Source organism: Corylus avellana, chromosome 2 (genome assembly GCF_965113065.1).
Source record: "Corylus avellana chromosome 2, dhCorAvel1.hap1.2, whole genome shotgun sequence".
In the NCBI taxonomy this organism is placed as follows: domain Eukaryota; kingdom Viridiplantae; phylum Streptophyta; class Magnoliopsida; order Fagales; family Betulaceae; genus Corylus; species Corylus avellana.
Window position 1 is genome coordinate 35,868,014 of NC_142491.1, and position 16,940 is coordinate 35,884,953.

General features: G+C 36.3%; 2 protein-coding genes across 3 annotated transcripts; both read left to right on the forward strand.

Annotated features, from left to right (window-relative positions):
* Window positions 1–958: 958 nt before the first annotated feature.
* Window positions 959–6,722, forward strand: LOC148587696 (uncharacterized). The gene is made up of 2 exons (XM_088512767.1): window positions 959–1,003; window positions 6,315–6,722. Exons 1-2 carry the CDS (start codon window positions 959–961, stop codon window positions 6,720–6,722), a joined length of 453 nt encoding a protein of 150 aa, XP_088368893.1.
* A 2,303-nt stretch (window positions 6,723–9,025) lies between these two features.
* Window positions 9,026–16,010, forward strand: LOC132187633 (BTB/POZ domain-containing protein). Of its 2 annotated transcripts, none has more exons than XM_059602018.2 (13): window positions 9,026–9,367; window positions 10,832–11,015; window positions 11,117–11,185; window positions 11,281–11,379; window positions 11,912–11,991; window positions 12,098–12,935; window positions 13,351–14,039; window positions 14,711–14,795; window positions 14,908–14,959; window positions 15,071–15,120; window positions 15,333–15,380; window positions 15,487–15,667; window positions 15,792–16,010. In XM_059602018.2, exons 1-12 carry the CDS (start codon window positions 9,105–9,107, stop codon window positions 15,661–15,663), a joined length of 2,634 nt encoding a protein of 877 aa, XP_059458001.2. In that variant the 5' UTR covers window positions 9,026–9,104; the 3' UTR covers window positions 15,664–15,667; window positions 15,792–16,010. The 2 variants fall into 2 exon arrangements, with proteins under 2 accessions (XP_059458001.2, XP_059458010.2); XM_059602027.2 differs by having other exon boundaries at window positions 14,711–14,768.
* Window positions 16,011–16,940: the final 930 nt, after the last annotated feature.

Sequence of the window (16,940 nt, forward strand, 5' to 3'; positions counted from 1 at the left end):
GATTGTTACAGAAGAAATCTACTTAAGCAACAAACTCCATAAGTTTGAGAGTCAAGTAAGAGTCCCTACATCACTCACATACCCAAATATTCTACAAAAAGAACAGCCGACTACCTTTGAAAAACACACTGTGAATTCTCTATATACTTATCTTAATATTATTTCTTAGTAGGCTTTGAATTTGAGTTGCTACCTGTGTTGACAATTGTCTGAACAATTGACACCGTTTTTGGAAATTAACTTCTTTAAGCCCATTGTAATATCAGTAACCCACCATTACCTTGAAACTTGTTGAATGTGAAACTGTGCAGTTGGGAAAAGTTCACTGCATCTAGTGGGTTCTGCTCATGACGATCCGTCTAGTCCTGCAGCAAATGGTCCCACAGCCGATGGTCCTGTAGGTTCATCATCCGACGGGGTCATGTAGGTCCACCTTTTCCTCTAGCCAGCGCAGAGATTTTAAGGATCACTCCCCGGACAACTCAGCATCGGCATCACCATCAGGTTGATCCCCAACAAAACCAACAAACTCTTCCTCTAAAAAGGGTCCTTCAGCACGCCTAAATGCAGCGGCATCAGTAAGATCAGCATGAGTAGAACTATCAGATCCAACGGCCTCCGCCTCTTCCCCTGATAAATAGGAAACATAGTTCGCCTCTTCCTCCTCAAGGATTTGAACCTCATAACGAACTCGCTCCCGATCAAAAATCAAACCTAAGGGAAGGAACCATACCTTTATCCAAACGGCCTGGGATGGACCCAGGAAAAAAAGAGTTAGGATTGGCAGCTGCCCTAGAAGTTCGCGCCCTTTGCGCATCCACACACAATGTCGACAGCCCAACATATCCTAGAGATTGCTCTAGGTGCTCGTTTCGGAGCAACCAGCCCCCATTGGCCTAGAAATTGTTAGTCGTAGCATCATCCCTAGTCCATTTGAGGGCATGCCAAACACGAAGCAATGTCGGGCGAGAAAGCACAAGCTTTTCCAAATCCTGAGCCGACAGTACCGTCCATCGAGATTTCAACGGAATTTCAAGGGTTTCGTCATAAAAAAACTCAAAATCCCGAAAAACAAAGAAAAACTGCTCTTGCCACCATTTGATCTTCGAAACCCAATGGGGAATCGCAAAAATTGCCCACGTCTTCTGAGAATGGATCTTCCACTCGTCATTAGCATCCCGGTTTGCTAAAGAAGTAGTATACATATACAAAAACTCCGTTGCAGTAAGTTGAGGGCGCTCCTCATTTTTAAACAACTTGGGTCAGATCAATGTCCTACCCATCAAAATCCTCCAACCATTTGGGGTTACCTGTGAAGAAGCTAGGTTAAGTATGTGCAGCACCACTCTCATCATTCATGGAATAGGCAGCCAAAACCCAGCAGTAAGAATTGGGACCGTCAAGCATGCCTCTTCCTCTCCCTCAACATTGTCAACCCCTTCACCAATCGATGGCAATCTTAAATGAATGCCCTTCAGAAAATTATATGACGGCTTCAAACGATCAAGAGCCTACGCCTTAACGTTAAATCAAAGGGCAGCAAAGCTGAACTCCATCAATGGTGAAGAAATTAAGAAGGGAATAGACAGAAAATTTAAAAAATCGCTTTGTAAGATGAATGAATAAACGATAAATTGAAAAAAAAACATATTTTAAAGTGTCTCAAACCATCTCCAAACGTCAGATATCGCCACATGTCGCTCAAGATAAATCAAACGGATGTTAAAAAACCCAACAAACACATCTCAAAAGAAACGCTCATGAAAAACTGTACTGTCTCATCAAAAACCGCTAGAAAGAAACAACCTCAAACCAACACGTGCCACCTATAATTAAGGAAGATGTGCGTCGTACCTCTCATTAATGGAAAATATTACATCCCAAAAAGGTGTACCACGATAATGGCGCATTTTGCTCCCCTAAAAAATGGCGCCAGCAACTTAAAATAAATGATGGTTTAAAGCGGGAAGCAAAAATATGAGATTTTACACGTCATAGCATGATTTGTATTTGACCACTACTAATGCGCTAGTGGGCTTCGCGCAATAAACTCAAAGCTAATTCCCATTGAGCCACTACTGGGGTCCAAGGGAATGGTGAGTTATTGATATAACAATGGGCTTAAAGAAGTTAATTCCCATTAGGCCACTAGTGTGACCTAAGGGAATGGCGGGCTACTGGTGTGACAAAATATTTTTCACCTTACAAAGCCCAAAAAAAGGTTCACCACCTATAAATAAAGCCCACCACTTGTAGGCACGTCAGAAGGCCTGAAAAGCCTTACCTTGTGGCCAGAAGCCCATGAAGCAAAATGAGCAATAACGCAGCTTAAATCCATCTCAAAGTCATTCTATTCAAACAAGACCACGTGTCCAATGAATGAAGAAAGACATGATCTGCTCAACAAACCCAATTCTACCAAACAAAGTCCAAATACGGTCAAAAATCGCCATATAACCTCTCTAGAGATTGTTACGGAATAAATCTACATGAGCAACAAACTCCATAGGTTTGGGAGTCAAGCAAGAGTCCCTCCACCACTCACATACCAAGATATTCTATAAAAGGAACAGCCGACCACCTATGAAAAACACACAGTGAATTCTCTCTATACTTATCTTAATATTATTTCTTATTCTATTATTCTCTCTAATCTCTCCATAAATTCTAATTTAGACATTGGAGGTGGAACAGCCGCCACCCCCTCACTTTGCGGCCTTACATCACTGGTCATTTTCTTATTTCTTAGCAAGCTTTGGATTCGAGTTACTACATGGGTTGACAAATGTCTCAACAATAGCAAACCTTAACCAAATCTTATAACAACTCAACAAAAACATATTAAACCGTATCAACGTGATAAATCTTGGAAAATAAGTGTAAGTTCATGAAAAAAGTAACTCGCTTCTCTCTTTTTTAGAGAGAGAAGCTCCACTTATCTCTAGTAGAAGTTTTTCATACTCCTAGTGAGGCCTCCTACTACCTTGTGCGGCTTTTCTAAGTGGGGAGGGATGGAGTTTTTTCCATCCCTTCTCCCTTCCCCCTTCTTTTCTCATGTTCTTCTCAGTTTTCCTAGTGTTTTTTCTTTCTTTTCTCCCTTTTTACAGCAACTCCAAGTCACCTCCCTCATGCCCATAATAGCCTTCCCACCTCCCCTCCATTGCTATTTCGCTCAGCCCATCCTTCTCCTCGGAATCACTAATTTACTACTCATCTCTGCCCACTCGCTGCTCTCTCCCAGTATCAGATCCGAATATGACATTTTTTACAAAATTGGTTTTCTGTAAACTAGATCTATCTTTTTTCGTTAGTTCCCTACATAAACGCACCTCGCCACCACCTTTGTTGGTCGGTACGCTTTCCACCGCCCACCACCATGCCTTCATCGGACTCCCTCACACTAGTGCATGGTCTTCACACTCTGGCGCGTGTTTATCACGCACTATCACATGGCCTGCCCTTGCCCTCTAGACCCTGCTCCTCTTCGTCATTGCTAATGTCCAAGGGTTTTTGTCATTGCATTTATCTTTTTAGCTTTATTATGTATTTACCGTTGTTTTATTTTCTTCTGTTTTGCTGTTTTCTGTTGTTGTTGCTGCTTTTTGTCTTGGGTTTATGTCTCCCTATTTTGATGTGGTTCGATCTACCTTTGGAGACTTTTGCTCGTTGAACTTCGACAGTGTCCTCTCTGTTCTCGGCAATACCTTCCTCTCAATAACCACTTCATGGTGGTTGTTGCCATTACCTCATGGGGATCTTTACCGTGCTTCTTGCCATCTATTACTGCCTTGTGCGGCCCTTTGAGAGGCCCTGATTGTGGCTGATTCTTTTGGGACTATTAATAGATTTATTGCCTACTGTTTGCTTTTTCCATTTGTTTCTATTTTGGTATTGCCATTATCGTTTGGGCTTTATTGTTGGGTGCCCACCTCTTTATGGTTGCACAATCCCATGAACCATTTTCCCTTTATTGAATAAAGAGAGAGAGAGAGAGAGAGAAATTCATGACTTTTTGAGAAATCATTGGTTCTTTAAGAGAAATAAGTTTTAAATTCATCGTGTTATACTTAAGACTTGTAATAAGCATGATAAATCACATGGTCATAATATGAACAATAGACAAATGAGTATGGTTCAAGGTTTACCTTAATCATGATGAATCAACACAAAAAACAATTACTTCTATCTTTGTAATCTTCTTATCTCACTAGATTTGGGTTGGGTGAGGTGCATGTGGGATAAATGGGGTTTGAAGGGTCGTGATGGGTGTTTTTATAAAGTGGTTGGAGTGGATAAGATCGCGTGTACTACATTCGAATGTTCGGTGTACTATTATACTAATGGTTATAGGGTTTTACTTGAACGTTCTAAATAATGCTCGAATGTTCGAGTCCAGAGTTTCGTCGAATATTCCAGGGGAGCTTCAAAAGTTCGACCATAGTTAATAATTTAATTTAATTTTTACAGAAAATGATTTATGCAATTTTTGAATTACGAGTATTTTTATAAAATATGATTAATATGGATTTATTATTATTATTATTACATGAATTGCCTGCAATGCCAAGGTATGAGCCCTAAAGTCAAATTAATTAGGCAAAATCAAGACGTAAGGCTCAACCTCTTCTTATTACCCTTGAAAAATTATGAGGTTGTTTTTGGTATTGAGTGGTTGTGCACTTTGGGAGATATTTATAGGGACTTTTCCAAATTGGGTATGAAATTTATGTTGAACGAGATGAAGGTCGTTCTTAAGGGAATAGGATCCTCTCAAGTCCATTTTGGACTAGAATATTCAGTTCATGGCTAGGATTTATTCTTAGAAATCCTAGAGCCACAAATAAGACACATGTCCTACTAACAAAAAATAATAATAAACTATTATTTTATATTAAAAAAAATATAAAATAAAATAATAAGGGGTGGTTGGCCACCCCATTGGGGGTCGCTGGACCACCTCAATTGGGGGCTGTGGTAGCTTTGGCCACCCCAGACCGGCTAGTCTTCGGCCACCCCCAAGGGCTAAACAAAATTTTTTTATTTTTTCGTTTGACCCTTGGGGCTGGCCGGACCACCCCCGTTGGGCCAAAGCCACCCCTAGGCCCTTGAAGGTGGTTGGTCTAGGGTGGCCGAAGCCACCCCAACCCCCAACTTGGGGTGGTCCAGCACCCCTAATGGGGTGGCCAATCACCCTTTTTTTATTTTTTATTATTTTTTAATATGAAATAATATTTTATTATTATTTTTTGTTAGTGGGATAGGTGCCCTAAGAAATTATAACCATGAACTGGATATTCTCCAATCCAAAATGGACTGGAGATGATCCTATTCCGTTCTAAAAGGGGTAGCGCATTAATTGTAAGAAGATCTGCAATGAAGAATGCTAAATTATCTATGAAAGATTGCATACCCAGGGCCTAGGAGTGGCTCAGCCATTCCCATGCAACTCGGGGTGGTTTTCGAACCACTCCAAATTTATTTAATTTTCAATTTTTCGATTTTCGAATTTAGAGATTTTTTTTTTTTTTTTTTCATTTCTAGTTTTACTTTTCATAGTTTTATTATATTCTTTAAACAATCTAAACATAATTTCAATTTTTTTTTCTCGATATTCTCAATTTTAAAAACAATACAAAAAATAAAACAAAAAATCGTACACCCAAACGAGCCTACACTTCCAAATAAACACAATTCAACACACCTGTTATTTTCCTCCAAAAAAGCATCACTTTTCTTTCAAATTTTATTGCTTTTTAGCATTAATATTTTTCAAGATTTATAAGGTAGTGTAATGCTTTTATCTTACAATTATTTCATAGATATTGCATCTCAAATAAATGTTTGAATCCTTCTTATTTTCCTCCAAAAAAGCATCACTTTTCTTTCAAATTTTATTGCTTTTTAGCATTAATATTTTTCAAGATTTATAAGGTAGTGTAATGCTTTTATCTTACAATTATTTCATAGATATTGCATCTCAAATAAATGTTTGAATCCTTCTTTATTTTAATTTTGTTCAATGGTTGATTAATTCTGCCATGTTAATATTGTGATATAATAATAAGATAAAAGCATACTTTTTAGCATTAGAGATTCTTACAATTAAAGTAATATTAGAAATTACATTTTTATCTTATAATGCTAACGTGTCATCTCAATCAATTATTGTAGAAGTTGTCCGTCGGCCAGAGATGTTTGGATTGAGTGTTCTGGAAAATTACAAAAATGCACTAGTGATAAGAATGATTTCCGTGATATTATTATCAAGCTGATGGAGAAATTGTCTATGGAAGAAATGCAAGAAATGGTTACAGTGGCAAGGCATTTGGCATAGGCGGAATAAATTCATTTTCGAAGGTGAATTTACTCCACCTGCTGCTCTGGTGCGTAATGGCCTTGACCAAGTAGAAGCTTTTAACCAATCAGAAGCAAGGTTACGTAGGAGTGGAGCTTTGGCTAATGTCCAGGTAACTGAAACATGGCAGAAACCACCAAATGGTTGTATTAAACTTAATTGGGATGCAGCTGTAGACAAGGTCAGTAACAAGATTGGGCTGGGGATTGTTGCACGAGATTCCACAGGTCAGGTGGTGGCGATGCAGTGCTCTACTCGTCAGTGTTTTAGTGACTCGGCTGCAGCAGAGGCGTTGGGAGTGTGGACGGCGGCAGAACTCAGTTGCAAGCTTGGATTACAATGTATAATTTTGGAGGGAGATGCTTGAGAAGTTGTTCAATCCTTTTGTAAAGATGGAATTTGCAGAGGAAGTTATGGACAGGTATTAAATGATGCAAAATTCTTACTCACTCATGTCCCTGAATGGAGGATCAAGCACGTCCGACGTACGGCAAACACGACTGCACATGGATTGGCGAAAAGGGCATTGGTGTATGGTGAGAATAGAGTTTGGAGAGATGAGTATCCTCTGTGTATTAGTGAAACTGTATTTGCTGAGCAAGATTCATGTTGATTAATGAAAGTTTCGAGAAACATTTCAAAAAAAAAAAAAAAAATTATTGTAGAAGTCATTGTTAGAATTTTGAAATTAAAAATAAATACTAAATCAATAAAGATAAAAATAAAAATATTAATATTAATTTAAAAGCCATGTTTTAAAAATAATATATAGTAGAGGACTCTTAACTCGCAAGCATGCTAGATATTAGGGCTGTCAAGGCGGTTAATAAATTTCACTAACCGCTAACCGCGGTTAGCGGTTAACGGTTAACTGCCGATTAGCGGTTAATGAAATAGATAACCGCCCGCTAACCGTTTTTTCAAAATTGGGCTTTTTTTTTTTTTTGCCTTTTTGGACTTTTTTTAACCCTCATTTTTTTTTTTTTTTTTTTAGTGTCTTCTTGAGCCCAATTGCTGTAAAAAATAGCCCAAATTAAAAAATCAAAAATATTTGACCTAAAATTTACATTTACTTGTACTTTAAAAAAAATTTCTTAAATATTAAATCAAAAATATTTGACTCAAAATTTACATTTACATGAGATGATTTTCGTGAGATTTAGGGTTGGAAAGAAAGAGATGAATATATAGAAGTACAAAACGACGTAGTTTTGCCTTCTATATAATTTTTTTTTTTTTTTTTTTTTTAAAAAAAAGGTTCAAGGGTAAAACTATTAACTATCAATGATTCAATTTTAAAAAAATTGTTACAAATGGTTCAAAAAATTCAAAATTGTTCAAAAAATGGTTAATTTTTTTTTTCTTCAAAAAATGGTTAAATTTCTTTTTCTAAAAAATGTTCAAAAAATACATTAATACTTCAATTGTGATTATAAGTAACACATTGTTGAATCTAATGTCAATTACTTAATTTAATATTATATAATCATATAATCTCATTAAATTATATCACATGATTAATTATTTAAATTATTATCATATTTACTTATAATCTTTTTTCTTTGAATTGAACTTAATATGTAAAGGTAAATGGTAATGTTCAAACTCCTAAATCCTAAATTCCTAAAGTATCTAATAATGCTTTAATTAAATTGTAGATATAAGTAATATATTGTTTAATTCAATTGAATCAATTGTGATTATCATTGTACATGAATCATATGATTAACTTGTAAACTTATGACTTATGAGTTATGTCATATTATATATGTATTATTTATTATTATATAATCATATGATTTAATGATCAAGTCATCATGTGATATAATCATATCAATTATAGTGATAATATATAGATTACTAAAATTATAATAATAATACATTAATACTTAAATTGTGTTTATAAGTAACACATTGGTCATTGTTTAATCTAATGTCAATTACTTAATTTGATATTATACGAATCATATCATCATTGTACATTAATAATATGATTCACTTGAAGTCTTAAATAAAGTATTTGAATTGTCATTGAATCATATGATTAAGTATTGATATTATACATTTATATTATTCATATGCATATGTAAACTTATATAGACTTATAAGTTTATAACATACATTGGAAATAAATCTCTAGATATTTAATTGTTGTATTAGTATAAATTAGTATACTTATGAGTTATGTCATATTATATATGTATAATTTGTTATTATATGATAAAATGATTTAATGATCAATTGCTCATGTGATATAATCATATAAATTATAATGATAATATATTAATACTCAAATTGTGATTTAATTATTTTTAAAAAAAATTGTAATTTAATGATCAAGTAATTATATGATATAATCATATAAATTATAGTAAAAATATATTAATACTCAAATTGTGATTTAATTATTTTTAAAAAAAATTGTGATTTAATGATCAAGTGATTATGTTATATGTATAAATATTTTTATAATTATAATTATAAAAATATATTATATAAAAAGGCGATTAACGGTTACGGTTAGTAAACCCAATAACTATTAACCGCTAGGTGGTTATAGAGATTAAGCGATTAATGGTTAGCGGTTATAGCGATTAGCGGGCGGTCATTGACACCCCTAGATATACAAGCCAGAATGCACGCAGTACCCATTCATTTTAGGACCTTCTTCAACAAATGGCTCTGATCCGCACCTGACCTCCATTTCCAATACCAGTCAGAAATCCCAAAACGGCAAGTCGTGTCGACGATGGAGCCCCAGTACTCGACGCCGGCCCGAACGTACGGGCCCCAGCTGAAAATGACGATCCCGCCCTCGCAGTCGCAGTCTCAGTCCGACAACGACCGGACAAGCGGCGAGCTGCGTGCGCTGGACTGCAACCTCGCCTCGCTCTGCGATCACATCCAGGTCGAGGGCTTCAACTCGGGTTCCTTCTCCGACGTCGTCGTCCACGCCATGGGCTCCACCTACCACCTCCATCGCCTTATTCTCTCTCGCAGCTCCTACTTCAGGTTCGCTCGAACCCCATTTTCTCTTGGTTTCATCGTAATTTGGGCAATTCGGTTGACCTTGGTTGTGATTTTGGAAAAAATGTGGATTTTTGTGCTTGTTTTGTTGTCATTGCCATTGGTTGTGCAATTTGTTGTAGATGTTGGAGAAAAATGTGAGCTTTTAGGGTTTTCGTTGATGTTAGGGGGAAAATGTGAATAATTTGGTGAAAAATATCTGCCCCTTTTAATTAGTAAATTACATATAGCACTAGGTGGTACTGTAGGGTTCGTGAAGTATTGACTATGTTTTGGATTTATACAAATGCTTCCTCTTGGTAATTGTTTTATTTTAATTCTTGTGAAATTTGGTTGGACTTGCTAGTAAATGTTGGAGAAGAAAGTGAAATTTTTTTTGCTACTTTGAGGAGAAAAATGTGAATAATTTGGCGACATATCTCTGCTCTTTTTAAATCTTAGTGAAATATATAGCTTTAGGTGGTACTGAAGGATCCTAGAAGTCTGATTATGTTTTGGAGGTAATACTTGTGAAATGGTGGAAAAGGGAATTAGACGAAGGGAAAGAATGGAGGATAAATAATTCATAAAAACAAACCTAAAAATAATTCAGTAAAAGAAAAAGAATGGAGGATAAATAGGTTGTAGAAAAGAAATGGATTTTAGCCAGACGATTCCATGTATTGGCACTTAAGAGTCATAACAGGAATTAGCATTCAGTAGAAAGTTGAAGCAATCACCCCTTCAAAGAATTAGGTATCTCATCAGCCCCCTCCCCTTTTCTTTATGAGTATGCTCAAAAAGACAAATGCACACCTGTTCGCTTGATGGCTTTGAATTAGCATCCTTTAGATTTTCTAACGTAATTATACATTGAAGTTTTTAAAATCCTAAAAATTGTTTTTAATTAAATGGTTCAGATTTTTGTCATCTTAGTATATAACATGTGATTAGTTGAGAAAAAAATTAAAGATCCTCTAGAGTCATAAATGCTTAGATGGTAAAATTTGAGCCATTTAATTAAAATAATAGTTACAATTTTAAAAATTCTACCATGGAGTTACTGTAGATAATCTAAAGGATCCTAATATGATACTTTTTATGGCAGTAAAGGAACAATAGGTGCTTTGAGGACTTGGAGAGGTCTTTGGAGGACATTTTATCCTCTTGTTTTCATACTTTGTATCTTTGTACTGTAGCACATATGTCCCCGTTGTCGATTAGTTATGATGATTTCTTTGCTCGCTTTTCCTTTTCTAGTTAGGTGATCCTTTTGTATACTCTTTGTATACTTTGGGGCGCCTTATGCTTTTAATAAGATTGGTTATTACTTATAAAAAAAAAAAAATGATACTTTTCATGTATCATATTTATGTTATTTTTAATGGTCTATCTTATCAAAAAAAAAAAATTATTACTTACAAGCAATATTCTTTGGCTTCATTTTCTGACATCTAATGTGAACGGCAGGAACATGCTTCATGGTCCTTGGAAAGAAGCCAATGCTCCAATTGTCACCTTACATGTAGATGATAAGAATGTTAATGGCGAGGCCATTTCAATGGCATTGGCTTATCTATATGGGCACCATCCGAAACTTAATGATACCAATGCATTTCGAGTTCTAGCTGCTGCCTCCTTTCTTGACCTTCAGGTACTATGTTATTTATAATGAGAACTGCATCTTTTCTTCTCATTGTAGAGTGGCAAGGATTCTATGTGAATTTTGATTACATGTTGATGTTTTTCATGCAGGATTTGTGTGCAATTTGCACAGACTTTATTATATCCGAATTATGGACTTCAAACTTCTTAGCATATCAGGTTCAAGATGCTTCTGGGAACCGCTATGTGCTACCTAATTCTACTATATACTATCAGTCTCTTTAAGTTATTGAAATTATTTACTTGTGATTCAGGTTTTTGCAGAAAGCCAAGATTATGGCATACATGGAGAGCGGGTGAGAAATGCTTGCTGGGGTTACCTTTGTCAAAGTGGCTCCATGGAGTTGAAAGAGGTACAGATGAAGAATATGCTTTTCCAGCTTGTGTGTTTGGGTAGTTATGCCTTTTCTTCTCTGTGTTGCTTTGACCAATGTATTATAATATTAACAAAAATGAAACAGGGCATGAGGAAAGGTAAGACAAGTATACTTTGTCTTTGTGAAGAATTTTTTTTGGGAAAATGTTAAGCATAATTGATCATGAGCTTGAAATTTGACAAAAACAATGCCTCTCTTGTTTGCGTGCACATCTTGTGATACACTATCTCTCCATTTCAATAATTTTTTTTTTTGGGAGAAATCCAGGACATTCCTCTGCCTTAAATGTCATATAATTGAACTTTATTCTCATATATGTAATTTATGTTTCAGTTGTTTGAATGGCTGTTTTCTAGCTTTTCATTTGTATAAAATTTATCACATTGTCCATGTTTCAAAACATGGTTTAAACTTTCATGTCATTTGAATTGCAACTTCATTGTTCAGTAAAAGTTTCTCATTTTTGTTAAGTTAAACTTACTATCTGCAATGCTCCTGTCATGCATAGGTGCTTCCAAAACTTTCCTCACAAACCTTGGATGCACTGTTAACTTCAAATGAGTTGTGGGTACCTAGCGAAGAGAAACGGTAAGGGGCATTGACAGCCTCTGAGTTTTGTGGTCTACAGCTTTGAGTTCCTGTAAAGATGGATAACACCATTTTTTTACTTTCTTTTTTTTTTTTTTATCAAAAGGTTTGAACTGGCATTGTACACGTTCCTTGCAAAAGGTGCCCATTGCAAGGCAGAACATTCTGAGCAAGGAAGTTGCAGTTCTGAGATGGGAACAGATAGTCACTCTGATTCTCCTCAAGCAAAGGGAAAATTTTTGATCGATAGCTGCACTAATAAGATGTTGGAATCTGAACTAGGACACCTAAGTTTAAAAGATGACCTCGAAGGACATAATACCGCTCATAATCTGCTGGTTGAGCTTGCTGACTCTGTGGTTGACTCTCAAACAGGAATTTCCCATTCCAACCAACAGCTGCAAGAAACTGCATACTCTCAGTTGAATATGGAGCCAAGATTCCCCTGCAACATGGAAGGACCTTCATCATCAAGTCCCTCATTTCCAGATGTAGATGGAATCAGAACCTCATGTTCCTATGTTGAAATGCCGATTGGTGTTAGAGCAAGTGGACTAGGGACCGCTGGAATGGCTATGGAAGGGCCATCTGAAGAAGGCCCATGCTACCATCTGAATAACAATAGCTGGCTTGCCAGGGACCAATCAAGGCAGTGCTCTTCAATGAACTCTTCCTGTGATGGGCTCATGATTAATGATTGGGAAAGATGTGGCATGCCTCCTCTTTCATGGGGTGGCAGGGTTGTGCGCAAGAGACAGCTAAAGGGTTATGCTAGAGAGAATTGCGGGGTTCGTGGGGAAGAATATGATGCATTTGTTAATATATTTGAAGGGGGTTCTCTATTGTATTGCAACATGTCATTCGAGGCACTTTTAGACGTGAGAAAGCACCTTGAAGAATTGGGGTTCCCTTGCAAAGCTGTAAATGACGGTCTTTGGCTACAGGTCTGATGCTGGATCTCATTACTCATTAATTATTTTTATTTTTATTTTTTTTATGGTCATTGCCATATATAGAATGTTTATGACATGGGGGAATTAGAAGAGTGCATGCTTCCTGTTACAATGCTTTTTAGTTTTATCCATGGTGGTTCTCCTAGCCATCTGTTTTCTCTCAGTATATGGTATTTTCAGAAGAATTTTATGGATGCCATAATATGTATAGGTTGACTGATTCAGTCTAGGAGTACCACTATATGAGCCAGCAGAGTGGCTGCAAGAACTCTCTGCATGTTTCCCGCCATGGGAAGTTTAGACATCTTTTCATGATACAAGCATTTATAATCATGCACATTCCAAACTATGCTTTTTTTATTTTTTAAGAAATTTATATTTTCTTTTTTGTATGGTTATTATGTAGATGCTTTTAAGCCAGAGGGTGCAAGAAATTGGTGCTGATACATGCAAAAGTTGCTGCCTCGCAAGCATGGTGTGCAATTGTAGGCAGCCATTTAGATTTTCACATGGACTCCCAACCACTGGATATTACATGCAAGAGCATGATCATACTTCTGGAAACATGGGGAATGCATATGTTGCCGAATCTGCTCAAGGTGAAGGAAATGGCCTCTTTAGACATGTGCGCGTGCATGTTAGGGGGCCTATTGATGGGCTTGCAGGTATTGGACGTGGAACTACATTTGTGCCTGCAGCTGCTTCGCCTCCAACACGTTTTGTCTTTTCACGTGTTCCTTTTGGTATGAGCAACCGAAATGGCCAGCCATCTCTTGCTAATGATGATTCAGAGGCAAGAGCTGACCACGGTGGGGACCTTTCTGGAGATGGGTTGACAGCTTTGGTTGGCCTGAGCCATGGAGGGTGCAATGTAGCTAATGTTCATGGGGAGCAAATGGAGACAGAGTATGAAGTGGATCTGCAGAGCAGAATGTCTGGAACTTCCATTGCAGCACCGAGTACTAGCAGCATCCCTATGCAGATGCTTGAGTCACCGGGGCATGCTGTTGGGATTGAGTGGGAGAATGCAAACAGTTCATCTATCTCATTGGACTTGAAAACACCTTTAAATCACTTCCCTCCATTTCGATTTGGGTAAGTTATAGTTTTGCTTTCAGTTGCTATTGACATTTTCTTTTGATGGTAATATTATATTTTAAAAGATCTCAAAGGGAATGGCTCTGCATGCTGCAGATGTTGTGATCTTGTGGATACACTAGCTGGTGTAATTTATTTTAACCTCCTATTGTGATTACATGATTCACATTCTTTTGAGGATAATATGGTATCTCTCTTTAATCTTTTTTCTGATCAAATTTGTTTCAAAACTAAAACTTATTACTTAATTCCATAAAAAAGCAGTGCCATATTATTTCTTGTAGGGTGCTGTTCTAGGATTGTCCTTCTGATGTCTCAATATCAAAGTGGTAAGACTGAATACTTAGTTAAGTTAGTTCAGTCGACTGCTAATATATAGCAATTTTCTCTTTTTGCATTCCTCTTTGGTTGGGTCTTGATGGCTCTGTATATCAGAAGTAGTACTTCAGTTGGTCGAGTCCTAGTGCCATACTCGAATTTCCTTTGCACTGGTTTTGATGGACAAGCATTATGATCAGTTGTCAATCAGCCCAATCCTATTGTATATGCATTATATTCTTGCTTCCTAGTTATATCTCTGTTTTTTCCTCTTTTCCCTCTTATTGTTGACTCCTAAAACTAAGAAAGTTTCTAGTATGTGTTGTGCTAATTCTCTATTGGATTTACAGGGTGCAATTTGAGGATGTGCACAGGCTCAGTGATGGCCAAGTCAAACACTCTTCTGAGGTTTTTTATGCTGGTTCTTTATGGAAGGTGTTTGAATATCAGCTGGTTATTATGCTTATATAAGCTTGAAATTTAGAATGAGGCTTTATCTACTTGCAATGGTCTGAAACAGATTCAATTTCTCTCTTTGGATTTTTAGGTAAGCGTTCAGGCTTTTAATGATGAAGACCCTCAGGGACGGCGAACACTTGGTAATGTTCGAAGCTGTAAAAGTTTCTACCATGGAAACATTTTACTCTGTTTATCAGTATTAAAAGAATTCATGCTGTCTAACTTGAGTACATTTCATTATATCTGTTTAGGTTTATTTCTTCACCGTCGGAAGGCGGAGATAACTGATTACCTTAGAAAGGTCAGCCCTTAGTCCTGGTTATCAGAGCATGAGATGGTTTATCATACTAATAATGAAAAATATTCTATTTTTCTTTTTGTTTCGATAATAATCGCAACTTTGTTGTCGTGCCCTGGTAATGAATGTGACTTTCAACTGCCTCCTGAGAAATTGAAGTTGTTAATTAGTGATTTGTCCTACTCCAGGCTAAATCTTTAACCATCTGCTTTTAGGTTCATATGTTTGTGGACTCTCGGGAAAAGGTTACTGCACGTTATCAGGTATCCAAGTGAACAATCTGCTGTCCATTTAATCGCTGCTTGCCTTATGCATTTTTGTGCAACTGTCATGCTTTAATTCTTGGTTCTTATGCCTTCCATTATTTAGTTGATTTGTCCATCAAAACGGGAAGTCATGCTGTTTGGAAGCTTCAAACAAACGGGCACTCTTTTACCAAAAGCTCCAAAGGGATGGGGTTGGCGAACAGCTCTTTTATTTGATGAGCTTGCTGATCTTCTCCAAAATGGGACCCTACGGGTGGCTGCTGTTGTGCAGCTCGTCTGAAAATGTAACGAAGTAGCTGACTTGGGTCAAACCAATCTGAAGTGGTTAATTTTGATGCTTCATGCAAAGTCAGATCACTAATTTCTTCTTCTTCTTCTTCTTCTTCTTCTTCTTCTTCTTTTCTCCAGTTGTTTCAGATGTAAATAAATCACAACCAGAAGAGTCAGATCCTTGAGCGAAGACGAGAACTGGAAATAATGACTGTGCATATGTGTATTGAAATTTTGGGTAACAAATGCATGACCTGGTTATAAACTTAATAGTTTTCTGCGTTACAATTGTATTGCTGGTTCACATCAATTTAATACTCTGTATATAGTTAATGAAATCAAACTTTTTTGATTGGATGCTTAAATCCTACTACACCAATTTGCCACCGTGGCTAATGTTGAGGTTAAGCACATAATTTGACCGGGACAAAAATTTCCTTCAAATTAGTATGGTGAAAATATTTTCTAATCTATTTAAAATAGTATAAAGTATCTATAAACATTCAAAAAGCACATTAAATTTAGTCTAAGTTATTAAACTGCTATTAATGACGTTAAGAATTTAATGCGCATTTTAAATGTTTATAGATATTTGACACTATTTTAAAAAGGTTTGAGATTCCTTTATATGGACATGTCAAAAAAATAAATAAATGAATTTGAGAATATTTCTTTCATACTGCTTTAGAAAAAATTTATGTCAATTTGACTGCAATCTATTTGGCGAAGCCGAAGGAAGGGGTAAAGGAACATTGAGTATGACCAAATTTAAATATCGACCGTTGCTATATACCATGTACAATTTTCTATAAGATGTATGTCTGCCTTTCTTCTTCCAAATCTGTCTCTTCGTCTCTGCACAATATGAATCTAGCTCTCTTAGCAAAATTGGGTTGGAAGTTACAGCTGGATTCGGATAGTTTAGGTGTTTAGGCTCTCAAAGGAAAATATCTTAGAAATTCCTCTTCAAAGATGTCTGGACAAAAAGTAGAGCAACTTTCTTAAAACCCATTATATTTTCTAAATGTAAGAAAAACTCCTAAAAAACTTCTATATTCTTATGATGTTCCCTAAATCAAGGGAACACCAACAGAATCAAAAGTGCTACCATAAATATAGGGTAACACTTTTGTTTTCATTAACACTATTTTAATATAAAAAGATTTACCTTTTCTCTTTCATTCTCTTAGTATTTATTTAAAATAATATTTAAATTTTTTGTGGAAAAAAAAAAAAAAATCCTTTCTGCTCCATGTAGCTACTACAATGGACTTGTTATGGCTTCAT

Coding starts and splice junctions, on each gene's coding strand:
- LOC132187633 (XM_059602018.2), top strand. CDS start 9,105: ATGGAGCCCCAGTACTCGACGCCGGCCCGAACGTACGGGCCCCAGCTG. Junction 9,368..10,831: donor TCTCGCAGCTCCTACTTCAG/GTTCGCTCGAAC, acceptor TGTGAACGGCAG/GAACATGCTTCATGGTCCTT. Junction 11,992..12,097: donor GTACCTAGCGAAGAGAAACG/GTAAGGGGCATT, acceptor TTTTATCAAAAG/GTTTGAACTGGCATTGTACA.
- LOC148587696 (XM_088512767.1), top strand. CDS start 959: ATGTCGGGCGAGAAAGCACAAGCTTTTCCAAATCCTGAGCCGACA. Junction 1,004..6,314: donor TTCCAAATCCTGAGCCGACA/GTACCGTCCATC, acceptor AAATGGTTACAG/TGGCAAGGCATTTGGCATAG.